The 27821-nt window shown below is 41.6% G+C and overlaps 1 protein-coding gene across 1 annotated transcript in view; it reads right to left on the reverse strand.

Annotated features, from left to right (window-relative positions):
- Nucleotides 1-27821, reverse strand: part of LOC109924999 (muscular LMNA-interacting protein) — a 92617-nt gene that overhangs the window by 47263 nt on the left and 17533 nt on the right. The window contains exons 4-8 of the mRNA XM_048597097.1: nucleotides 23758-23829; nucleotides 23577-23663; nucleotides 23412-23471; nucleotides 20089-20133; nucleotides 14198-14242 (exon numbers count right to left, since the gene is read on the reverse strand). Coding sequence (XP_048453054.1) covers nucleotides 14198-14242; nucleotides 20089-20133; nucleotides 23412-23471; nucleotides 23577-23663; nucleotides 23758-23829 — 309 coding nt within the window. The remainder of the gene's footprint in view (nucleotides 1-14197; nucleotides 14243-20088; nucleotides 20134-23411; nucleotides 23472-23576; nucleotides 23664-23757; nucleotides 23830-27821) is intronic.

Below are 27821 nucleotides of genomic sequence, written 5' to 3' on the forward strand. Positions count from 1 at the left end.
TACCTCCTCCCTCACCCCCATCCCAGGCCCCAAGAAGACTTTCCACACCAAGCAGATGTTCACCTGCACATCTGCCAATGTGGTATACTGCATCCACTGTACCCGGTGTGGCTTCCTCTACATTGGGGAAACCAAGTGGAGACTCGGGGACCGTTTTGCAGAACACCTACGCTGGGTTCGCAATAAACAATTGCACCTCCCAGTCGCGAACCATTTCAACTCCCCCTCCCATTCCTCAGATGACATGTCCATCCTGGGCCTCCTCCAGTGCCACAACGATGCCACCCGAAGGTTGCAGGAACAGCAACTCATATTCCACTTGGGAACCCTGCAGCCCAATGGTATCAATGTGGATTTCACAAGTTTCAAAATTTCCCCTCCCCCTACCGCATCCCAAAACCAGTCCAGCTCGTCCCTGCCTCCCTAACCTGTTCTTCCTTCCACCTATCCCCTCCTCCCACCTCAAACCGCACCTCCATCTCCTACCAACCAACCTCATCCCACCCCCTTGACCTGTCCGTCCTCCCTGGACTGACCTATCCCCTTCCTAACTCCCTACCTACACTCACCTTTACTGGCTCCATCCCCGCCTCTTCGACCTGTTTGTTTCCTCTCCACCTATCCTCTCCTCTATCCCTCTTCTATCCGCCTCCCACTCTCTCCCTATTTATTTCAGAACCCCCTTCCCCTCCCCCTTTTCTGATGAAGGGTCTAGGCCCGAAACGTCAGCCTCTCTGCTCCTATGATGCTGCTTGGCCTGCTGTGTTCATCCAGCCCTGCACCTTGTTGTCTCGGATTCTCCAGCATCTGCAGTTCCTACTGTCTCAGAGTCCAGAAAGTGTTCAGTGTCAATGCCCCATGGATATTCTTTTCCACAGGAGTGTGAATACAGGCGTATGCAGCGGCCTGAAGGCAGGATTTTGTGGCATAGCTCCTTTGTAATGACTGAAGTTGGAACGATATGAGATTAATTCACCTTTCATACGGATAAGATATTTTTTTCAGAATTAAGACTTCTAAGAAGGTAATATTTCAGCAGGCTTAACCAGAGTTTAGCTGTGATGCTATAGCAGGCCTTAGATTCTGAGCAGACAGGGTTAAAAATAACTTAATCCTTATTAGGCTGAAGCAATTGTGTCTAAAAACTGCAGTTAACCTCTCCAGAGACTACTGTGGGTGTTGGTCAAGTGGCTGCTCCTGAATGCATCAAATTTCAATTTAATGAGGAGTTTATTTGTCTCCAGTTATGATTATTGTTCAATTTTTTACGATTAATAGTGAGCTTTTAGTGCCACTTCAGGTGTAATGAGTTTCCAAAGCTCCCCTTCGTCAGAACATCGTGTCTGTTGGACTTTTGATGTTTGTGGACTGCAAGGTCAATGCTCATTAGTTCTTTCCTAGAAGTGTAATTAACATGTATCATGCGATCGGCAGCAGCAAAATTCATTTTTAAGTTTAAACAAGAAAATGAAGCTTTTAATACAATTTATCACATATCTTAGGGTGTTGTGGACATGACAAAATGGATACTTTCTAACCATCAACTGGGATAATTTCCCATGTAAACAGGGCTCTCAGGCAGATTTCCACCACATGGGAGACTTCCGATGCCAGAGGGAAAATTGGGGTGTGCAGCAGGTCAGACTATCACTGATCTACTCAAATTGGTAACAAATGACCTCAGACAGTAGATTGTGTCAGATTTTTTTTTCTGATTCATTAGAACTGATTAGCATTAGTTCTTGCGCTACAACAGATAAAGGAGCTAGCTGTTTGGTTAGTTGGAAGTCGGGAAGATCAGATTTAACCTGGTGCAGATCTTCTATCCCTGTAGTTGCATGCGAGGTGGTCCTATAATCAAATAGGAATCAGGACAGTTTGGTATCCAGCAAAGCTGCAGGCTGCTTCTTCAAGCCTGTCTTAAAAGTTTGGAGTGCTCATTCTGCCAGGTCATTCGATGATAGATGGTATGGGAGCTGTCCTTGTAGGTCGAATTCCATTCAACTTTAGGAAATCTTTAAAGTTTTTAAGAAGATTTGAAGCTGGTGTATGAGGTGGTGGATGAGGTTGCAGACTTGCTCGCCAAGCCAGTGTATTTGATTGCAGACGTTTCGTCACCTTACTAGGTAACATCATCAATGCGCCTCCAGTGAAGCATTGGTGTTCTGTCCCGTTTGTTATTTATATGCCTCAGTTTGCTGGGGTGGCTGGCATCACTTCTAGTTCAGTTTTTCAGTGGTTTGTATATTGGGTCCAGTTCAATGTGTTTGTTGATGGAGTTCTGGTTGGATTACCAGGCCTCCAGGTATCCCCTGGTATGTCTCTGTTTGGCCTGTGCTATTATGGATGTGTTGTCCCAGTCGAATTTGTGTCCTTTTTAGTACGTGCGTAGTGAGATCAGTGAGAATTGGTCATTTCTCTTGGTGGCTAGTTGGTGTTCGTGTATCCCTATTGTCAGCTTTCTTGCAGTTTGGCCTATGTAATGTTTCTCACAGTCCTTGCATGGTATTTTGCATATTACATTAGTTTTATTGTTTTTAAAAGGAATGGATACCCAAAAAGCACAATCAACCATTACGTCCGCGACAGACCACAACATGAAGACACAACATGGCCAGACACACCAGTCACTCTACCATACACCAGGAACATATCAGAGATGATCACAAGACTACTCAGACCCCTAGGTATCACAGCAGCCCATAAACCAACAACCACCCTGTGATAGCTAATGACGAATGTAAAGGACCCCATATTCAACAAACACATTGAACTGGACCCGATATACAAACCACTGAAGAACAAAACAGGAAGTAATACCAACCACCCCAGCAAACCGAGACACATAAATAACAAGCAGGATGGAACAACAATGCTTCAGGAAAAACTCAAATTCCCTGCTAGTAAACGATAGCCCATTATTTGTGACCAACACTTCCAGAAGTCTGTGTACTACCGCTGCATGAGTCTGTAATGGCCTGTGTATTGCAAAAGATGCGCACAGTTTTTCTATCGTCATCGCCATGTTTGACAAATGAACATTATCTACATCTGGCCACTTTCAGTGGGCGTCCACAATGACTAAGAACAATGAGCTTGTTAAAGGACCTGCAGAGTTGATGTGTAACTGAGTCCAGGGTGTACTCAGATATTCCCACAAATGTTAGGGAGCTGCTGGCGCTAATTTTTAGCTTTGTTGTCACGCTGGGCATTACTCCAACAATGTGGCTATTTCTGCATCCATGCCTGGCCACCAGACATATCTCTCACCAACATCTTCAGTTTGGAGACAACTGGATGACCTGGAGGAGTTTAGTCAATATCTTGCAGCGAACTTTGGTCGGGACAATCACCCTTGGCTCCCCATAGTAATATGCTGTCCTGTACCATGATCTGGTCTCTCCAGATCCGAAAATGTTTCAGTTCTGGTTGTGATAGCCCTTTGGTTTACCCCAACATCACCAGCTGTTTCAGTTTTGCCACGGCTTTTCCGTGTCCAAAGTCTGATTTTGTCAGCTGTGACTGGAAGTGTGTCCAGAAAATTTAAAGCCATTACAGACTCATGCAGCGGTAGTACCACCAGTAATGTTTCCACCAGTGGAAGACGGGTCAATGCATTCACATTTGCTACTTGGCCTCCTGGACGGTGTTCCGACTTGTAATTATATGCACTTAGTATTAGAGCCCACCACTGAATTCAGCCTGAAGCTATGGGCGGCACTGCTGTATTTCTTTAAGTAGACATGGTAGGAGCTTGTAGTTTATTATTGTTACAAATTTCCGTCCATAAAAGTATTGGTAGAACTTCCTGACTTCAAATATGATGAACCTTCCTTCTCTATCTAAACATATTACGCTCTGCATTAGCCAAAGTCCTGGATGCATTCACTATTGGGCGTTCCTCCCTATTGGGTTGCCTATGAGCTAATACTACCCCAATGCTGTTCGGGGAGACATCACATATTAATAAAAGATCTCACTTGGGATAATAGTGTGCCAACACCTTAGAGGATATTGAGGTTAGTTGGCTCGCCAAGCTGGTTTGTTGTTCCGCAGACGTTTCATTACCATGCTTGGTAACATCCTCAGTGCAGCCTCTGATGAAGTGTTGGTGTGTTTTCCCACCTAGTTTTTAAACTCTGGGGTCCGTTGCGATGGATTGCCTCACTTCCGGGTTTCCTCCGTAGTGGAATGTATATGGGGTCGAGTTCAATGTGTTTATTAATAGTATGCTTCTTGGAGTGCCATGCTTCAAGGAATTCTCGTGCTTGTCTCTGCCTAGCCTGTCCCAGGATCTTGGTGTTGTCCCAATCGAAGCGGTGGTTCTCCTTGTCCATGTGGAAGGAGATGAGTGAGTATCAGTCGTGTCTTTTTGTAGCCAGTTGGTGTTCATGTACTGTTGTTGCTAGTTTCCTTCCCGTTTGTCCGACGTAGTGTTTCCACAAAAAAGCCACACACACAGACCAGGTATTGAACTTCAATAGTAACCATCCCAGCACACACAAACGAAGCTGCGTGCAAACACTATTTAAAAGGGCAACAACACCCTGCAGCAATATGGAACTACGCCAAGAGGAAGAAGAATACCTCTTCCAAATGTTCAAGGATAATGGATATCCAAAGACCTTGGTCAGGAGATGCCTACAGGAACAGCATCAGAAAGATTCTACACGCCCCGACACACTCATCACACTACCCTACATCAGGAACACGTCCGAACTCCCCACAAAACTCCTACGACCGCTAAGCATCAGAGTGGCACACAAGCCCACATCAACCCTATGACAAGTGCTCACCCGAACTAAAGACCCACTCCCCGCCATGGACAGGACCAGTGTCATCTACAAGATCCCCTGCAGAGACTGCGAGAAACACTACATCGGACAAACAGGAAGGAAGCTAACAACAAGAGTACATGAACACCAACTGGCTACAAAAAGACACGACCGATACTCACTCATCTCAATCCATATGAACAAGGAGAACCACCACTTTGACTGGGACAACACCAAGATCCTGGGACAGGCTAGGCAGAGACAAGCATGAGAATTCCTGGAAGCATGGCACTCCACGAAGCATACTATTAATAAACACATTGAACTCGACCCCATATACATTCCACTATGGAGGAAACCCGAAGTGAGGCAATCCATCGCAACGAACCCCAGAGTTTAAAAACTAGGCGGGAAAACACACCGATGCTTCATCAGAGGCTGCACTGTGGATGTTACCAAGTACGGTAACGAAACGTCTGCGGAACAACAAACCAGCTCGGCGAGCCAACCAACCTCAACACCCACAACCCGAGCTACAGATCTACTCCAAAACCTTAGACCTTAGAAGATAATAGCTGTTTCTTCACTTTCCTGAAAGCTATGGCTTAGCTATGCAAACATTATTATAAGGCTGACTCTTTTTTAGGAGTTAATGCAAAGGTGCCAGGATGGAGGCCAGATTATGTGTGACTTTTCCATAATAATTCACCAGCCCAAGGAAGGACATAAGCCCCTGTAGAGTCATGTGAGCTGGGGCATCTGGAACACACAATTTTCCCTTATTAAGCATACGCCCATCCAGGAGAACCATCTAAGAACTATGTTCAAGTTCTCTTTATTGGTCTTCCCCTGTTATTAGCTTGTCATCTAGATAAATGGAGATCTGGGATAGACCTTGTAAAATGTTCTCCATTGTCTGCTGAAAAATTGCACAGGCTGACAATATGCCCAATGGCATTCTCGTATATTGGCATAAACCCTTATGGATATTAACTGTGCCATACTTCTGGAAATGCTCTTCTAACCACGATTGCAAGCATCCGTGGCTGATGTCCGGTTTCGTGAAGGACAGCCTCCCACCAGCTTTGTGTATAAATGCTTTCTGCGAGGGATTGCGCATTTATAAGCGGTTTACTGTTTACTTGAAATCCCCACAAAGGCGAACCAACCCATCAGGCTTCACAATCGCACGACTAATGCTGCCCATTCTGCAAATTGGACTGGGTTGATGATTCCTTAACTTTCCGGGCTTCTGGTTTCTGCTTCTACTTTTGCATATAAGGCAAATGGCACTGGGTGGGCCTTGCAGAATTGCTTCATGGTCAACATGCAGGGTGGCCTTGGCTCTTTTGATAGCTCTTAGACCTTCCTGAAAGATGTCCAAGCATTTAATTAGGATTTCATTCAAGCAGCCTTTTTTTAAAATTGATAAATGTTTGGTGAATCAAGGTGAAGCTCTCTCAACCAATTTCACCACATCAGGTTTGAGCCCAAGCCTTTTACTACTATGATTGGTAACTGAACCAACTGCTTCTCATAAGAGACCGGAACCAAAGGTACACCCTTAATCTGTAAAGGCTCCCCAGTATAGGTTCTCAGTTTAGCCGAGGTCTTGTGGGAGCTTAGGAGTTGAAGTCCAGAGCGAATTTTGTTAAAGACTGGTTTTGTGATCACTGATGCAGCCGCACTGGTGTCGACCTCCATTAGAACCTGGTGACCACTTTTATTTTGATTGGTTCTGATTTTGATATCGCTAAGCAATTTAACTGTTCCAAACCAGATGTAGGTGGACTGTCCAGGATGTGCACTCTCCTGGATACCAGCCTATGAGCTCTCTTACTCAGCTTAGATCTAGTGGGACTCCTTTGCTGTCTCATGTCCACATACCAGCAGTAACTATAATGATGTGCCGACCCGGATCCTGAAGAAAATTTTAACTGTTTAGCCTGGGCTTGGCTTTGTTTTGGGGTTTTTCTGTGGACAGACCTAGAGTCCCTCCATTCAGGATTTGTCCTGAGTGTGGCTATTCAGTTGGCTTCACTCAAATGGTGTTCACCAAGCTCAGTCAGACTGACAAGGGTGTCCAATTCCATGGGAATACACCGAAACTCGTGCTCCACTTGTCCCATTTTCAAATAATAAAGTCTGTTGTAGCGCCTGTTTGAGATCCAGTTGGGTTTCAGCTAGTAGGTGCTTTTGCATGGTTACAGCATTAATTCCACTCTCATCGCTACAGAATTAATCCAGACAGGCTGACATCCCACACCAAATATGTACCCATGAGAAGTCCTTGACAATGATTTGGCTCTGTCAGAGCCAGCTCTCAGAGAATCAGAATGTCTGACACTCCTCTTTTTATCTGTCAGCCAGGCCTCCCTGATTGGACCAGATTATCAGCCCCAATCAGGGAACTCATATTCTACGAGGTCCACCAGGCTGACCTCATTTCAATTACTGCAGTCCCTGGCAATCTTTGAACTAGAGGAACTAAATGGAAAGGGGATAATTTAAGAATAAGACATGGCAAGGCAGCTTGATCAGGTATTATGCTCCTCCTATGCAATGTGGGAAGTTGGAGACACTTCCGGTGTTTGGGGGTGACCATGGAGGTGTATCCAGTTGCAGCTACTGGAAATCTGTGTTCCAGGTCTAGGGAAATATGACAGCAGGTTGAGTTCTTTAAGGATAGTACAATGCGGTTGTTGTTCTGCAGGACAAGGGTGCAAAGGCAGAAGGCAATATGCAACCACTTCACAGAGTAAAAATACCAGCCACGTAGTGCAAGTCTGTACTGGAGTTCTGCTTTGTTGCATTAGTATGGAACTGGAGTTTGGTGAAACAGAGTTTGAAGGGGTATATTTTACGGAATAATTCCATATAAAGGCTAATTTCAATCTAAAGTGAGGTCTGTTCCTTAATTTTAGCAACTTACTACTAATTGTTCTTTTGTGGTCCCATTGTGGCACGGTGGTGGCGTCCCTACCCATGGACGGGAAACCCAGGTTTATGACTCACCTGCTCCTCTGAACAGTTTAATTAGAAAATAAAAAAAGTTGTTCTTTTGATTAAATGCATTTAATTACAGTTTTAAAACAGGAATTTATGGGTATTCAGTTAATTAAGCAACTGATTTAATCCAGTTACATAAACTTTGACTTGGGGCCACGAAGGGGACCTCGTTCATTGCTGCTTTGTTGCATTAGAATATAACTGGAGTTTGGTGAAAAGTCCTTCCTCTTCTCCTATTAGTGTCATAGAGATGTACAGCATGGAAACAGACTCTTCAGTCCAACTCATCCATAGCCTAAATAAATCTGCTCCCATTTGCCAGCATCCAGCCCATATCCTTCTAAACCCTTCCTACTCATATACTCATCCAGATGCTTTTTAAATGTAATTGTATCAGCGTCCACCACTTCCTCTGGCATACACGTACGACCTTCTGGGTCAAAAAGTTGCCCCAGTGGGCACTTTTAAATCTTTCTCCTCTCACCTCACATCTATGCCCTCTAGTTTTGGACTCTGGGGAAAAAACCTTGTCTATTTACCCTATCCATGACCCTCACAATTCTATAAACCTCTATAAGGCCACACCTCAGCCTCCGACGCTCCAGAGAAAATAGCCCCAGCCTGTTCAGCCTCTCCCTATAGCTCAAACTCTCCAACCCTGGCAAACATCCTTGTAAATCTTTTCTGAATCCTTTCAAGTTTCACAACGTCCTTCCAAAGAAGGGAGACTAGAATTGATCGCAGTATTCCAAAAGTGGCCAAACCAATGTCCTGTATAGCCGCAACATAACCTCCCAACTCCTTTACTCAGTGCGTTGACCAGTAAAGGCAAGCATACTGAACGCCTTCTTCACTATCCTATCTACCTGAAACTCTGCTTTCAAGGAGCTATGAACTGACACTCTAAGGTCTCTTTGCTTCTGCTATTTAATATCAAAGGAAGGTGTTAATGAATTTGGGGCATCAGGGAAAAGAGAAGCCAGCAGGGAAGGATACCAAAACTGAGCTGGAAATAAAAACTGCAGCCAAGGCTTGAGACCTACATACTTACCAAGAGCAGGGGAGAGAGAAAGACAGGAGGGTGTGACTACAAGCGAGGCAGGTAAAGGAATGCAGAATTTAGAACTGGAGGATCCTTAGCTCTTGACCCTTATCAAACAGGTATCAGATATTTGCTTGAGGAAAGGGACTGTTGCAAGGATGGGCAACTGCACTTGTGGTACAGGAGGCCATTCAAGCAAAGGAGCAAAAATAAAAGTGGCAGTGGTAGAGGATTCTATAACTGGGGTCACAAGACAACATCCTTTGAGCAAGATTGAGTCTTACATGGTGTGTCTGCCTGGTGCCAAGAAAGGGACATCTCAAATTGTTTGACAGGATATTGGCATTGAATGGAGAGGACCAAAACTGGGATCAATACCATAGTGGAAAAGCTAAATAGGGTGGTCACAAGGACTTTAAATTAGCAAATGCGGAGGAAAGGTTGGGGGAAGTCAATATATTTTTAAAATAAGTAAAATTTTAAAATAAAGTAACATGATAGAAAGTAAAGAAGCAGCCAGGAATCCTACTTCAGGTATGGCAGGCAATGGCAAGACTATAAGAAGAGAGTTGATTAAACCTGAAGGCAGAAATAATAAACAGGTGAATAAAACATCAGTACTGAGAGACAGGTTGCAGCATATGGCCCAAATAAGAGTTCTAAATACAAATGAATGGAGCATAAGGAATAAATTAAATGAACTTCACACACAAATTCAAACTGGAGATTATGATATATTAGCCACTACTGCAACATGGCTGCAGGATAGTTGAGTGGGAACTAAATACACCATGTTATAAGGTATAAAGAGTGGACAGGGAATACGACAGAGGAGGTGGAGTAGCCTCACTGATTGGAAATAACATTACTTCAATGGTGAGCGAGCATATAATGAGGGGAGAGCATTCAGTGGAGACCATATAGGTTGAACTGAGGACTGGTAAAGGATCTAAAACTGCAATAGGTGTTGTGTATAGAGCCCTGCTAGCAACTCTGAAGAACTAGACTGTATAAATACAGAAATTAGTCAAGTGTGTAGCACAGCCAGAGCAGTACTAATGGGAATTATAACTTTAACTTAGATTGGGGAAGGAAGGCAAGCATCTGTCAGAAAAGTAGTGAATTTTTGGAGCATGTCTGGGATATTACAATAGTTCCCTATACCCTGGATGTAACAAGGGAACAAGCAATATCGAATTCAGTAGTGGGCCAGATTTAATCAGCAACATAACTGTGCCTGAATATTTATCAATTAGTGATCATAACATGTTCAAGTTCAACGTAATGCGTGAAAGCAAAAAGCATGAATCGGCAACTAGAGTTTTTGATTTGGGTAAAGCCAACTTTAACGAGATAAGACAAACTGTCCACAGTAAATTTGGAGAATCTGCTAATGGATTAAACAACTAAGAACAATGGACGAAGCATTTAACTTTATACAAAACAGGTTATACACTGCAGGGGGAAACTCTACCTCACAGGAAAAAGTAGCCATGGACAACTAATAGAGAAAAGGCATGAAAAGAACAGAAAGAAAGCTTACAAAAATGCAAAAAAAATGTACAGATTTGCCAAAAGTAATGATTCAAGGACCAACAAAGGGCCACAAAGTAAATTCTAAGAGCTACCAAAAGGGATTATGAAAGGAAACTGGCCAGGGGCATCAAAATCAATGAGAAGAAATTTTATGGTTACATAGAGAAAAAGCAGATGGTCAGGAGAAATATTGACCCAATAAAAACTGAAAGTGAAGATATTGGCAATGATTATGGGGAAATGGCAGACATGATAAATAATTACTTTTCCTCAGTATTTACAATAGAAAAGGAGGATACCTTGCCAGAAGTCCTGAGGAAATGTAATAGTAGACTTGGGACAGGGACTGAATACAATTAACTTAAGTAAAACATTGGCAAAGAGAAAATAAATGGAATTTAAGAGTGATAAATCCTGGAATCTGACAGCTTCCATCTGAGAGTTAAAGAAAGTAAGGGAACACATTGAAATATTATTGCTATGGTGTCTAGTTACCTAGATACAGTAATCATCACTCTGGATAGAAAATTCCACGTTAGTCTGCTTTAACGGCAAAGAAGGAAAACCAGAGAATTACAGAACAGTTAGCTTCACATCTGCGTTGGGAAATGGGGTAACTGAATACCTCAGATTCTTGAGGCATTGGGACCTATTCAGTGTAAAGTTGGGATCTATACGATTTGGACGGATTGCAACCCTGCAGGATTGGGATTAATATCGACCAGAGTATTTGCTACTGTAGTGTGGAAAGGTTTAAATGGAGTGGCAAGGAGATAGGAACCTGAACAGGGAGACATGAGTGAAGGAAACAACGATGCAAATGAAATGTGGAAAAGTAGAAAGCATTAGTGGAAGACAGAGGAAACAAGAGCTAGAATCATGTAGAAAATAAAAATGTCAAAGACATGTCTAAAGGTACTATCTTTGAATACCAGAGCAACAGTTTTAGGGTAGACAAATTAACAGCGCAAATAGTTGCAAGCATGTATGACATAGTAGGAAGGACAGCCAAAACCAAAAAGGTGTTATTAGTGCAAGTTGAAATTCATACAATAATGAGAAGCTATATTGGCACATGAAGTCAAGATATAGAATCAGTCTGGGTGAAGCTAAGAAGCAACAAGGGGTAGAAAATGTTATTGGGAATTGTCTGTTGATTTGATTTGGCATTGTGGAATTAAACAGAATTAGAGAAACATGAAACAAGAGTGTTACAGTAATTGTGGGTGATTTTAAACTACATATAGGCTGGACAAACACATTTGCAATAATATTGTGATGAATGAATACCACGAGTGTGTATAAGACGTTATATTCCACCAGTCCTTAAGGGATCAATATAGGGCAAGCTATCCTAGATTTGGTTTGTGCAATGAGGAGCAGTTAATTTAATAATCTTGTGAAAAGAGGTCTTTTTTCAGAAAAAGTGACCATAACATGTTAGAATCTTTCATAAGGATAAAAAGTGAAGTAGTCCAATCTAAAACAAGGGTCCTAAATTTAAATAAAGGAAATACCAAAAGTAGAAAAGGATGAGGTAGCTGCAACAGCCTGGGTAACTACATTAAAATGCATGGCAGTGGGTAGTCAATGGTTAATATTTAAGGAACAAATGCATTCAGTTGTATATTTCTTTTGGGTGAAAGAACACAACCAGTGCTAACAGCTAAAATTAAGAATAGTATTAGATCCAAAGCAGAGTCATATGAAGTTCCCAGAAAAGTAGCAAGCCTGAAGACTGCGAGCAGTTTAGATAAAGTGGATTAAGTTGGGAAAACAGAGTATAAGAATAAACTTGCAAGGTACATAAAAGTGACAGTAAGAGCTTTTGTAAGAATGTGCAAAGAAAAGAAATCATGTAACAAATGTAAGCCCCTTACAATCTGAAATAGGAGAATGGGTGATGGAGAACAAGGAAATGGCACAGCATTTTTTATTCACTCTCAGGAATGTGGGCATTGCTGGTCAGGCTTGCACATGTTGCCCATTCCTAGTTGCACTTGAGAAGGTGATAGTGAGCTGCCTTCTTGCTCCAAAGCCGTCCATTTGGTGTTGGCACACTGTCATAGCCAATACGGAGGGAATTCCAGGATTTTGACCCAGTGACCCTGACATAATTGAATTAAACGTCTACTTTGTCATCTATGCAGAAGAAGAAACAAGTAATTTCCCAGAAATGCTAGGGAAGCAAGTCATTTAGGAAGGAGGAATTAAAGAAAATTATTAGCATTAAAAGAAATGTAATGGGACTGAAAAAAATTAAGCCACAGGGCCGGATAACCTAAATGTCAGGGTATTAAAAGAGGTGATATGGAACTAGTGGATACGTCCATTGTTAGTTTCCAAAATTCTAAAGGTTCTTGAGCAGTCCTGGCAGATTGGAAGGTGATGAATGCAACTTCATTGTTTAAGAAGGATTGAGGGATTAAATTAGGAATTATAAACCAGTAGGCATAACATCAATAGTAGGGAGTCAATTATAATGATGTGATAATGGAACACTTTAAAATACCAATGCAGTTACACAAAGTCAGGAAGAGGTGAATGTAGAAAATCAAAGCATGTAGGATTGGTGGTAAAAAAATAGCATGGATTGAGAATTGGTTAGCAAACAAGAAACAGTATGTACAGGTCATCTTGGGGGTGGAAGGTGGTGACAAATGAGTTACCACAAGAATTGTGCTTTGGCCCCAGCTATTCAAAATACATATCAACAATTTACATGAGGAAATCAAGTGTCATGTTTGTTGACAACAAAAAAAAATCTAGATGGAACTGTATGGTGAATAGGATGTCAAGATACTTCAAGGTGATTTAGACAAATGAGTTAGAGGAAAAATACCTGGCAGATACAATACAACATGCCTCAGCCAAGATATCACAAAATTTGTAGAGGAAACAGAAATGGAGAAAGGAGGGGACTGTTGCATACTCTCTCTGAAAGAAGAGTATTTATGATACTTCTTACCACAATGGTATACTAGGTGGTGGCCTTCAATGTCCATCACCAAGAGAGCTTGGCAGCACCATAATTAACCAAGCTGGTTAAGTCCTAAAGGACATAGCTGCTAAACTGGGTCTGTGATAAGGGAATGAACAAGACAGGGAAAACATATTTGACCTCATTCTCACTAACCTGCCTGCCACAGATGCTTCTGTCCATGATGATGTTGTTACAAGTGACCGCCACAAAGTTCTGTCTTTACAATTGGGATACCATCCATTGTGCTAACTGCTAAATTTTTAAACAGATCTATCATCCAGTGGCTGTCCATGAGATGCTTTGAGCCAGCAGCAGGACTGTACTCCAACATAACCTGCAACCTTATGACTTAGCATATCCCTCACCCTGCCATTACCATCAAGCCATGAGATCAACCCTGGTTCAAGGTAGAATGCAGGAACGCAGTGAATAAATGAATAAAAAGATGATGCTGAGCCACCCTCACAATTCCCCAGATTGTGTATAGAAGTAGAAGAAGAAAGATTGACAAAAGGGAATTGAGCCTGAAACCCATGCCAGTCCATTATTTACACATGCAGATAGGGTGGAGAAAACTGAAAGAAATGCATTTTGGGATAAGGAGGTAATGGTAAACTTCCTTGCCTATTTCCTTATCATGTTAGCAGAGAAAGGTTCACCCCAAAATATCCACAGCTAAGGCTAAATTTTATATTGCTTCGTCCACTATACACGTGCTCAGGAATAGAAACCAGATACCGAGAAACAGTTTGAACTGCTGCTGCTTATGGTGATGAATGGTTAACACCCACAGAAATCTCAGTAAACAGTGATTCTCACCAGCCAGGAGGAAAGGTTGCAAGGAGTACTTACAGGCGTACTCTCCGTGGACTCCGATGCTGACAGATAGAGGTTAGCCTGTTTTTAAAGAAAAACACAGAAAGACATTACAAAGCAGTAAGAATAACGAGTTGCAGAGAGCAGCAGGGTATTTGCAAGGAAACAGATCAAACAACTTAACTCTAGTGGTCATGGGCAGCACAAAATAAAATACACTGAGATGGTAGTAGGCAATGGTCGTATTCCAACAATGCACCAGAATCTTCATTTAAATGTGGTGCAGCAAATGATGCTTTTACCTTCTGTACTTAAAAAAGTACTGCACTCTAACATGCCAAATAATTGCATTATTCACCTTGAATTTTGAACTGCAGGATATTAGTGCAAAAGGCAGCTGATATGCTGCTCCTTGCTTTACTCTAATAACAAAGATCACAATTCTATTCCATTTTTTTTTGTTATTCAATTGCAAAAACATAAAAGAATCTATTACATTGTTTGCAGTACAGATTCAGGATTAGATCTGTAGTCTGAATCCATGAATCAAAACTCCAGCCCATTACGTATTTAATTTTTTAAAAAATCCCCAGAACAAAGAAGTAAAACTGACAAATGGCTCATACTGATCTGACTCATGTTGTACATTTCAAAATGGAGTTCCAGTACATACATATGTTTGTTTCCATGTATTACTTGACTTTAAAATGTGTTTTTTTTTCCTTTCAGTCTGTAATGGGCCCAGTCCGAGGAAGTACCTTACTGGGAGAACACATTTTATGAATTTTTTTTTTGTTTCCTTGTTATGAATAGCATTTGGGTTTGCCCATTTTGAGTTCCCAATAGGTAAAATGAGTGCATTCCAACTGAAATCAGCCATACTAATGAGAAAGATTACAGAATTTCAAATGCAAATTTAAATGAGTGCATGCTGCATTTCCAAGATTTTAAAAAATTGTCATATAAACTTCAAGTAGGAAGCTGGTCCCATTCACAAAACTGGTCACAGTTCTGGAACAAACTAATTTGAATGCAAATGTCTACTGACCATAACCATTGTATAACCTTAAAGTTGTTTTTTCAAATTTTAGCTGTAGTTTTAGGTATAAATTTATAAATATTTACCTTAAGTAACTGATGACTATATATTGATGAAAATAAATGGTCAATATCAATTTTAAGTCCTTTAGTTTTTAAGCCATGTTATTCCCAGGTGAAAAATGAACACTGTTTAAAAATGTTTACTGTGCTATGATAAATCCAGTTCCAGCTTCATCCATCATCTTTCTGTTTGTTGACTTACACTGGCTTCCGACTAAGCAAGATCTCAATTTTAAAATGCTCATCTTGTTTTCAAATCCAACCACAGCCTCTCCTCCAGATCTACAACTGAGATACCTGCACCCCTCCAATTCCAAATTGGGCATTGCCAATTTTAAGGCTTCAACATTGGTGGACATGCCTTCAGCTGTCAAGGAACTAAACTCTAGAAATCTCGCCATGAAACTTTCTGCCTCAATTTTCACCTTTGCCATGCTCCTTGAGATCATCTTTTTGTCCAAACAATAACCAATTTCCTTAGTATCTTACATGAAGTGGTGTGAGATTTTAGATGACAATGCTCCGTCAAACATTTTAACATGTTACATGTGCTTTACAAATGTAAAATATTGTTGTACTAGTAATAAAAATGTACCAGTTTTCCACTCTTGAATATAATAAAGGAATAACTTGAAGCAGGAAAAATTTGAAGCAGGAAAAATAAACTAGCATAAACGTTCTTGCACATTGCCTATTGTAAGGGATCGTTGAAGGTGTTATGGTTTTAAATATCTGAATAAATTTGAGGAGAAAAACCTATAATTGGAAAACAGCACAGTTCCAAGTAAAAGTTGCATCAGATTACAAGTTGTACCCAAAGACGAAACTCTATCCCTGATGTTTAAGAACAGATCATAGAACCATCGTAGCTTGGCTAAGGATCGTACGCAAACTTTGAGCCAGAAGTTTGTAAATTCAAATCATGGCAGAAAGAAGGCATACCAACTAAAGAGCTTTACGATTTCACCACAACCAGCAACCAGAGACCATCTATTTCATCTTATTCCTTTCTGTTCAGAAATGCGTGACAATAATTGGACACTCTTGTCCTAATTGCAGAAAGCTTCAAGCACTACTTGTGTTTCCAGAGCTCGCTCACTACTTTGCTTAGCTCTGCTTTGGCTAGCTGTTTGGGTGGTAGCATTTCAAAGGTATGACCACAGTGGAAGATGTTCAAATGGAGCTTGTAATGTGGAGTAGATGGAGTGACTGCAGAACAATTATGCTCACAGTGCTGACAAAGTGACAAGACAAACATTCTTGCTCCTCTTGGCTCTACACTGAGCTATTATAAAAGCATGCTGGAGGATTCTTTCAGAGGTCCCTTTAAGGAATATTCATTAGGCTAATGTAGGTCTAGAAATACTTATTAATGTTGAATGCCTTATTCAAAAGGCAACACATCTGACAATGCAGCACTCAGTTTGTATCATAATGAAATAACAGCATTAATTTTGTGCTGAACGTCCCAGGGTTGGACTTGGGCTCAATCTTTTGACAAAGGAGAAAATGGTACCACTGAGCCATAGTAGGGACTGCAGATGCTGGAGAATCTGAGATAACAAGGTGTAGAGCTGGATGAACACAGCAGGCCAAGCAGCAGAGGAGCCTGGACACTTCTTCAGAAATGGGGGAGGGGAAGGGGATTATGAAATAAATAGGGAGAGAGGAGGAGGCCGGGGAGAAGATGAAGTTAGGAGAAGATAGGTGGAGAGGAGACAGACAGGTCAAAGAGGTGGGGATGGCGCCAGTAAAGGTGAGTGTAGGTGGGGAGTTAGGGAGGAGATAAGTCAGTCCAGGGAGCGGGATGAGGTTAGTAGATAGGAGATGGGGGTGGGGCTTGAGGTGGGAGGAGGGGATAGGTGGGAGGAAGGACAGGTTAGGGAGGCGGGGACGAGCTGGGCTGGTTTTGGGATGCGGTAGGGGAAGGGGAGATTTTGAAGCTTGTCAAGTCCACATTGATACCATTGGGCTGCAGGGTTCCCAAGCGGAATATGAGGTGCTGTTCCTGCAACCTTTGGGTGGCATCGTTGTGGCACTGCAGGAGGCCCAGGATGGACATGTCGTCTGAGGAATGGGAGAGGGAGTTGAAATGGTTAGCGGCTGGGAGGTGCAGTTGTTTCGTGCGAACCGAGCGTAGGCGTTCTGCAAAGCGGTCCCCAAGCCTCCGCTTGGTTTCCCCGATGTAGGGGAGGCCACAACGGGAACAGTGGATGCAGTATACCACATTAACAGATGTGCAGGTGAACATCTGCTTGATGTGGAAAGTCTTCTTGGGGCCTGGGATGGGGGGTGAGGGGGGAGGTGTAGGGGCAGGTGTAGCACTTCCTGCGGTTGCAGGGAAGAGTGCCGGGTGTGGTGGGGCTGGAGGGGAGTGTGGAGCGGACAAGGGAGTCCCGCAGAGATTGGTCCCTCCAGAAAGCAGATAAGGGTGGGGAGGGAAAAATGTCTTTGGTAGTGGGGTCGGATTGCAGATGGCGGAAGTGTCGGAGGATGATGCATTGGATCCGGAGGTTGGTGGGGTGGTACATGGAGGAACGTGGGAGGAATTGTCCTCACCCTCAACAACTTCTCTTTCAATTCCTGCCACCTCCTACAGACAAAAGGGGTGGCCATGGGTACCTGCATGGGCCCAAGCTATGCTTGCCTCTTTGTGGGTTACATGGAACAATCCCTCTTCCGTACCTACACTGGCCCTAAACCCCGCCTCTTCCTCCGTTACATTGATGACTGTATCAGCGCTGCCTCGTGCTCCCACGAGGAGCTCAAACAGTTCATCCACTTCACCAACACCTTCCACCCCAACCTGCAGTTCACCTGGACCATCTCTGATACCTCTCTCTCCTTCCTGGACCTCTCTGTCTCCATCTCTGGCAACCACCTGGAAACCGATATCCATTTCAAGCCCACTGACTCCCACAGCTACCTAGAATACACTTCCTCCCACCCACGTTCCTGAAAAAATGTCTTCCCCTATTCCCAATTCCTTCGCCTCCGCCGCATCTGCTCCCAGGATGAGGCATTCCACTCCCGTACATCTCAGATGTCCTTGTTTTTCAAGGACCGCAACTTTCCCTCCTCAGTGGTTGAGAACGCCCTCCGCCTGTCTTTCGCATTTCCCGCGACTCATCCCTCACACCCCCTCCCCGCAATAACAACCAAAACAGAATCCCCCTCGTCCTCACGTACCACCCCACCAACCTCCGGATCCAACGCATCATCCTCCGACACTTCCGCCATCTGCAATCCGACCCCACCACCAAAGACTTTTTTCCCTCTCCACCCTTATCTGCTTTCCGGAGGGACCACTCTCTCCGTGACTCCCTTGTCCGCTCACACTCCCCTCCCGCCCCACCACACCCGGTACTTTTCCCGGCAACTGCAAAAAGTGCTACACCTGCCCCTACCCCTCCCCCCCCCCCCCCCCACCCCCATCCCAGGCCCCAAGAATACTTTCCACATCAAGCAGATGTTCACCTGCACATCTGCTAATGTGGTATACTGTATCCGTTGTTCCCGTTGTGGCCTCCTCTACATCGAGGAAACCAAGCGGAGGCTTGGGGACCGCTTTGCGGAACACCTACGCTCGGTTCGCACTAAACTGCACCTCCCAGTCGCGAACATTTCAACTCCCCCTCCCATTCCTCAGACAACATGTCCATCCTGGGCCTCCTGCAGTGCCACAACGATGCCACCCGAAGGTTGCAGGAACAGCACCTCATATTCCTCTTGGGAACCCTGCAGCCCAATGGTATCAATGTGGACTTGACAAGCTTCAAAATCTCCCCTCCCCCTACCGCATCCCAAAACCAGCCCAGCTTGTCCCCGCCTCCCTAACCTGACCTTCCTCCCACCTATCCCCTCCTCCCACCTCAAGCCCCACCCCCATCTCCTACCTACTAAACTCATCCCGCTCCCTTGACCTGTCCGTCCTCCCTGGACTGACCTATCCCCTCCCTAACTCCCCACCTGCACTCACCTTTACTGGCTCCATCCCCGCCTCTTTGACCTGTCTGACTCCTCTCCACCTATCTTCTCCTAACTTCATCTTCTCCCCGGCCTCCCCCTCTCTCCCTATTTATTTCATAATCCCCTTCCCCTCCCCCACTTCGGAAGGAGGGTCCAGGCCCAAAACGTCAGCCTTCCTGCTCCTCTGATGCTGCTTGGCCTGCTGTGTTCATCCAGCTCTACACCTTGTTACCACTGAGCCATAGCTGGTTGCCCTAATTACTTTTCTTTAATTCCATCGATCTTGGAAAGGACGTCTACTTGTCTTTTAAATACCTTAAATATATATAAAATGGAGTATTTGTGGTTATAGTTTTAAAAAGGAGGTCCTTTCTACTTGCGTTTCTAATTTTGTTTTTATTTCCCAATTTCTAACATCTTTGCTGAAAAATATCTGTTGTTGCTTCGACTATAGACCAGCAGGAACATCAGGACTCCACGAAGGTACAAACAGGTGTTATTATGCTCGAATTAGATTTTTGTCCTTTTTTATATAATATCCAAAGAACTCTGAACCCTGAGCTTCGTCACCAACCTTACCCTATCCCAATTTTTCCAAGCCCTATTTGATTGTGGTTCTAAACAGCCAGTCAATGATTGGGGTTGATCACAATGAAACATGTATATTTTATATAAAGCAAATCAGCAAAGTTATTTGATGGAAGAAAGTAAGTTTTTCCTGAGAGGCATGGCACAGCAAAAGTAGAACCAATTTAATCCTACATGGTTGCATTTTGATTACCAAATACTCAATTTATCCTCCCTAGCAAGTCAAAGTATCAAATTGTATTCAACATTTATCACAAAGAAAAACTTACATATTTAGTTTCTCTCCCAACTGATTTTTGCACAGGATTAATGGCCTGAAAAAGAAAAATATTCAACACTTAATTCTCATCTGAAACAGAATGGGGAGGTAGCATTCTTCATTAATGACATTTGAGGCAATCACTTAGTGGTCAAAAAAGACTTACCAATGTGCAAATAGGTCTGCAAGGCAAAGCAAAAGCTGAAAAACCTTTCATAAGAACTATGATTTTACTACAGATCCTTAAATTATCTTTGGGAGTTTACGTTAAAGAGAAGACAGCCCGGGGCAACTGGTGACAAGAGCGGGACCAGGCAGCTCAAGGTGGCCAGCGGTGAAGAGTGGGAGTAGGCAGCCTATGGTGGCGGTAACAGCAACGGGCTGCAAGGCAGCTAGAGCAGGCAGCCTGGGATGACAGCAAGCCGGAAGCAGGGGAGATCAAGCCCTTGTCAGGAGTGACAGCTCAGAATGGCTACGTGCTTATGGACTGTGGCGTCGAACTGTTAATTGTGTTTCTTTGTTTTTCTACTTTTTAGTAAAAAGGACTGTAATATTTAACTTTTTCAAACTTTGTTTTCCTTATTTTTCCATTTTGTAACTAAGATCCAAATCTAGGAACTTTTGTAGCAAAGATGGTGCCGTAAGTACTGACCTGTAAACTTTTCACTGTACTCACATGAGTACGTGACAATAAACTTAATTCAAATGATTAAAATTCAAATCTCTTAACTACTGAACAATAAGTAAATTGACATAGGATTAATAGATCACAGCATTGAATACGTGGCTTAAAGATTGGTGTGAGAGAAATGCAGTCAGATTCCTGAGGCATTGGGGAAAGTAGGAACAGTATTCTTGGAAAGACTTCACCTGAGCAATGCTACAACCAATGTCCAGGTGAGCTATATAACTAGGGCATGCAGGACAGAGCTTTAAACCAAGTAGCAGAGAAGAGGGCTCATGTAAGGGTAGATATGCTAAGTTTAAAGTAAAGCAAAAGACAGTGTGGAGAAATGAAATGGTAACGATAATGAGATAACTGATTCACTGATGTCCTTTACTGAAGCAAACTGCCATCCTTACCTGGTTCTGCCTACATGTGACTCCAGGCCTACAGCAATGTGGTTTACTCTTAACTGCCCTCTGGCAATTAGGGATTGACAATAAATGCTGCCTATCCAGTAATACCCACAACCCATGAATGAATTATACCAAGAAAAATGTGATTTTGACAGGAAATAAGCATACAAACAGAGCAAGCAAATAGTCACAATGGAAAAAATGTTAAAAAAGTATTGAAAGTTTTTTTATATCTGAATGCACGTAGTATTTCAAAAAGTAAATGGATGAACTTATAGTACCAATAGTAGTAAATGAGCATTTTCTGATAATCATTACAGAAACAAGGCCTGAAAGTGACTATGCTAGGTTCTGAACATTCATGGGTGTTTGTTATTTGAGGGGGTCAGTGGTGGAAAAAAAAGTAGCTGAGTAGCTCTGTTAATAAAGAGTAAGACTAGTACAAGTCATGATAAATTAGCTTGGTTGGGAAGATCAAAATTGAGTGGAGATAAGAACAGCAAAGAAAAAATCATTGGTGTGAGGGATTTATAGCCTTGTGACAGTAATCAAATGGTGGCACAGAATATAAACCAAGAAATAAGATTTTGTTTAAAAAAACGTACTCCTACAGTCATGAGTGATTTTAATCTTCATATGGATTACATGCATCAAATTTAATAAAGATAATTTAGAGAGTGAGTTAATTGAATATATTCTGCAGAGTTTATTAGAACAGTACATTCTAGAACCAACCAGGGAACCAGCCATTTTAGATTATAGGATTAACACTTAACTTTAAAGGAACATTTAGGAAACAATGATAATAACATGCAAGAATTTCACATTCAGTTTGAAGGCAAGAAATGTGGTTCTCAAACTAGTGTCATAAAATTAAATAAAAACAATTGCAGGGGTATGAAGATAGATTTGGCTAAGGTACAGTAGGAAAAGATTGAAAGAGAAAACAATAGGGAAGCAGTGCCAGGTATGTAAGGAGTTAAGTCTGGTGAACATATCAAAGGAGTAAAAGTCCTGTTTCACAATCATCGCAGGGAGGGGAACTGCAGCTTCATCAGCCCCAACCTTCACCTCTGTCTTCCCTTTTCCCTCCAGCCTGAACGTGGTGACATTTTTGATACATAAACATGCAACCACAGTCCGATACATGTCGCCTGTATCTAAGGCTGAGTCGCAGGAACTGGACCAGGTTCAAAAATGCCCCAGGAGAAACTCCAAGAAAAAGAACAGCTCTATGTCCCAGACTTAGAGGGGGAGGGATGTCGTTACTGTAACAAAGTCAGCCAGGCAGACCCCATAGAATATATTTTCCCTGATTGGATCGGGTTAACAACCCCAATCAGGAAACTGTGGCTGACAGATATAAACAGGAATGTCAGAGGCTCTGTTCACTCTGACAACTGGCTTTGAGGAAGCTGGACCAGTGTCAAGTACTATGCATGTGTATATAAAGGGTGACACGGTGACAGGATATCAGCCTCTGGGGAGTTATTTCACAAGAGAACCCCAACTTTTAGCTGTAACAGAGAGAGAAATAAAAATTTCCACATTCAGCTTCAAGACCCCAGGAACTGCTGAAAGCTAAAACTAAAAATCCTGGTTCTGTGGGAGCTTGATCCGACCCCTTCAGGCTGCTTCTATTGTTCCACTTTAAAGAAAAAAACCCAAAGTTTGACGAGCTGTTTACTTTATTGTCTTTAAGCAGACCTCTCATTACCTGTGTTTCAACCTTTCTTCATAAAAAAAACTGGACAAAATATACATTTTAAAGCCACAGTTTCACCACAAGGGGCATAATTCAGTTCATGTGATTATTTAGGGTTATTCCCACATGTAGGTCATAACACAATTTATCTACAATAATAACCATAGCATCACCACAAAAATAAAACCTGATCAATAAGATACAAAACAACCATCATCTCGTTGCACAAGACATCAGAACCAAAAATTCACAAAACTTGCAGTCGTATTTAGTCGAGTATTTTGACACAGAATTTTGATGAAACAAGCAAATGAAGTGTTTGATTCCACAGAAATTTTAAAATGTTACTGAAAATATTTAAACAGTAAATCAGCAAATGTACATGTTCTTATTGTTGTGATAAAGAGTCACCAGACTCAAAAAGTTAACTGCTCTTTCTTCCCACTGATGCTGTTAGACCTGCTGAGTTTCTCCACCAATTCAGCAAAAACATCAAACTTCCTAGGTTAATGCAAGTGTCAACAATTCATGCATTCTCACTCACGTACTTTGTGTGCTTCTGAGTATTGAAGCTTCTGCAAGGAGTTGGGAGTAGAACTCGAGGAACGCTAGAAGAGGGGAGGGTGAAATGTGAAGACATTGTTAAAAGTTAACGTGAGTTTGGTAGGAGCAGGGAGTAAGACTGAAAAGTGTTTGCTCAATTCCTTCATTACCATTGGCAGTGGATCCTTGAGCAATTGCTCAATAGTAGCATACAGTTCCTCAGACTGCTGCCTGAGACTCTCTGATTCAAGTAGGAACTGTGTGAAGGTAAACCATGTTATATATGTTAATTGTATAATTGCATATCACAACTTTAACAATACTTATTCATGTTGTATTCATAAAGCTTACTTGTGAGTGGGTTTTCCCAAATGTGCTGGCTGCTGGAGATTCCTCAGAGTCACTGATTGCTTCATCAATGGCCTAGCAAAAGTAAACATAAAATCCTTCACAAACAAGCCCAAAAAATTATCATGTGGATCTAAGGATCTTCCCTGGTCAAAAAGAGTGCATCTTAATAACTTACTTTCAAACACCATCACTACCCCCTTGCCCTACCTACCAAATGATTTTTTCCCCCACCTTCAATCCTGTAGCATAAAGACACACATTGTAGCCAACCATGAAAAAATGCATCCATTAATTGGTCCATCTTTGGACTGAATACTAATATCACCTTCTTCCCTGAAAGTAGAATAGGTCACCTGCAATACATGGAGCTAAACAGGAAGATAGCCCAGATGGACTGAATGATTTTCTCAGTCTCTCTACAATCTTGGGCTTCAATAATAAAAAGTATTTAACTACAGCCTTACTCCTGTTTTTGAAACACTTTAGTTATTATAAGAATTTTAAGAAGAACTGGAACTCTGCAGTTTACTCATTTCTTAGCACACAGAGTTGAGTAAGATTATTAAATATCAACCAAACATAGCAACTTTCATTATTTACTTCTTATGAACCACATTACAAAGAAATGTCTAGGAGCCGAGGTATCCTATTCACTACAATGTTTCACAAAGTATTTGATTAACTCCATTTGCACTCTTTCACATAAACTTCAATCTTTCTGAATGAAATATTTTAAAGGAGTTACAGTAAGAATTTGATCTTGTGGTACATAATAGAACCGCTGTGTCTAAGCCAGAAGTTCCGAGTTCACTTTCTACCCCAGGACAAGGAAGATGCATTCATAACTCAACCAAACACTGAGTCGCAAACTGCCAATCCTTCCGACACATGCTAATGAAAGCAGTAAGACTAGGAATGATTCCAAGAAATGAAAAGTAAGTTGGAACCTCCAACAGCATTGTCCATAGCTCCAGACTATGGCATATATATAAAAATACATAGTGTCACAGCAGCTCAGACTCCAAGTAAACTGCAACACACCACCAACGCAGGAGTTAAAACAATGAAAGGCCTAACACGTGAGCAAAGATGGCTTGTTCAGAAAACACAGAACTCAATGTTTCAAAAATTGAAAAAAATTAACAAAAAGAACAAATTAAGTGGAAGTAGAAGAATAAAAGTGAAATCGGGTTGAACAAAAATAACAAACTATTGAAAAGATCAAAAAGGGGTGAAAAAGGAAATAACACAATATGATTTTTTTTAAAAAAGAACACAAATGCCTCATATGGAAACATAGAGGGAGAAGCCTATTAACTGGAACAGAAAGGGTAAAAATGGTATTAAAAAATTAACTGCCTAAGACCATGTCTCATCTCGCAATCTTGCACCTTTCCTTTTCAGTTTCATGTAGAAGCTTCCCATTTTCAATTTCAAATTGTCTTATTTAATCATCCTCTTTCTCTCTCATTCTATATGCCTCTAATCTTTCTTCAATCACCTTGTTGAACAATTTTTCAGGTTTTAGAATATGACTAATTCAGCCTTGTTGCTTTTTCTCAATATGTATTCACTAATGATCTGTCCTCCTCCATCACTGGAGAATTTCTTCATCTCTTGTTTTTTTCTCCAGTTGATCCATTGCTTCACAGAATCATAGAATCCCTACAGTGTGGAAAGAGGCCATTTGGCCCAACAAGTCCACACCGCCCCTCCGATGAGCATCGACCCAGACCATTCTCCTACCCCTGCATTTTCCCATGTCTAACCCACTTAACATCCCTGGGCACAAAGGGCAATTTAGCATGGCTAATCCACACAGAGTGAATATGCAAACTCCACACAGACAGTCACCCGAGGGTGGAATTGAATGCAGGTCTCTGGCGCTGTGAGGCAGCAGTGCTAACCACTGAGCCACCATGCCGCCCCTTCCAGAACAATATTGCACAACCTTTTGTTCTTTGGGTGTCTAGGAATAGTTAAAATAAAACTGCAATTCTTCCTTGCGTATTTCACATGATGGAGGTTCCAGGGTTCAAAACTGAAATAATAACCAAGATTTTGTTATAGCAGAACATCTTGCAATGTTAAATGTTAAAAATAGGCCTTTTTTCTTCATCCTGAAACTCAACAATGGCTTGCGCCTTAAGTGTGAGCAACCAGGTATTTGAAACCCTAGTAGATAATGGCACCAAAAATCTATTATATTAATTAATGGGATTTAATGATTGAGAAGGAAAAACAACAAAGGAGACAGGGAGGATGTATTAATTCAGATACAGAAACAGAAATATCAAGGAAAGAAAGACTGTAATGAATTTTGTTTCTTACAAAACAGAAAAAAAGTTTTTTTTTCAAAAACTCCAACAATTTACTATCTGTAGAAATTCTGTCAAATATCGTACAACAGTTTTCTAAAATCAGAGAGAATGGAGAGAACCTGAGGGGAAACAGTGCAAGGTGCAAAGGTTGGAGACAGAGAAAAAGCTCAAAATTCCAAATTTAAAATTGACAAGAGAATTCAAAAGTAATGTCATGGTTGCAGAATGGGTAAGTTGGTTGGTAAAAATAAGTTTAGGTTGTTTCATTAAATTGTTCATTCTTTCAACATTGAAACTCACTAGATGGTAGTTTTCATTATGTTTTAGCTTTTTTATATATATTTAACTTTTTTACTATTTAAGTATCTCACAGTATTTCAGAGGCTATTTTCTTAGAGTTCTTTAATTTGCTCACTGTCTTAGGGTGTCAGATTTTACTGTTACTGGGTCAAAATCCTGGAATTCTCTCCCTAATAGCTTCTCTACATTGAAGGATGCAGCTCACCACCACCTTCTCAAGGACATCCAGGGATGGGCAATAAATGGTAGCCAGCCAGCAATGCCCATATCCCAACAGAGAATAGAATGGTTAAATGGTCAGGGTGTCAGTAATTTAAAAGTCAGTGAATGGATTACTATGGGAGGCTTGTTGGAATCCACTACCTTCTGTTCTGTGTGAGAACACATTGTATACTTTACACATCCTAAAAACCACAAAGTCAGAAAATTGCTTGAGCTTCAAAACTGATTTTCAAAGCTGGCGGAACAGCTGAAGCCACTACAGCAAATCCAGCAGTTCAGGTTTTCTCATGCATATATTCCAGGTCATGGTCACCCCACAAATATTGGTGGTGAGGGGTAAGTAACAAGAAACAGAGTCAGAGGAAGACACAGGCAGTTCAGAAATCCTCCAAGTCAGTGGCATTCATGAACCAGTTTTTCAGTTTTGAATAATGGGAAAGGTGACAGAACCTTGAAGGAATGTAATAAGAATCAAATCCCTGAGCACAAGGATTTTTAACTGTACACTGCAAAAGAAGAGTATAAATGAAGCACTGGGAAATCAATAGTTATGGAAATAGATACACCTTTTCATAATGGTAAATATGATTCATTAATGGTATACTGAAGACACTAAGTAGATTAGCATTACTTTATGTTTGAAAATCATCTAATCCAGGTGGAATACATCCTAGATCGCTCAAAGGACTGAATGTTAAAATTCATTTTAACTTTTCCATCATCACTGCAGATAGGAATTGTGCCTTACAGCAGTATGTTTGCTATTTTTATAACCCTATTCCTGTAAGGAATTTTATAAATCCTAAGGAAGCCTCAGATGAAGTATTGTGGCACCACATTTCAGCAAAGGCTTAAGGGCTTTAACAATGCAAAAGAAAGAATGTTTACCAGGATGAAGGAGTTTGATTATGAGGAAAGTGGAAAAAGCTAAGAATGTTCTGCATAGAATAGAGAACATTTAAGAGTTGACTCAAGATTGTTTTCAAGATAAGAGGTTTTGATAGAGCAGATAGAGAAAATAATTCCCTTTGGCAAGTAATTAGTTAGTAGTTATGGATTCAAAATCATTGGCAAGATTCAGAGTGGAAATGATAATTTTTTCACTGAGTTGTCATGATCTGGAACCAGCTACCAGAAAAAGATTGTGGAAGTGGATCCCATAGTAATTTTAAAAGGGAGTTGATCAGGGTCTTGAATCGAGGAGTTCAGGTTTTCTCATGC

This window comes from Rhincodon typus, chromosome 5 (genome assembly GCF_021869965.1).
Source record: "Rhincodon typus isolate 14 chromosome 5, sRhiTyp1.1, whole genome shotgun sequence".
NCBI lineage: Eukaryota > Metazoa > Chordata > Chondrichthyes > Orectolobiformes > Rhincodontidae > Rhincodon > Rhincodon typus.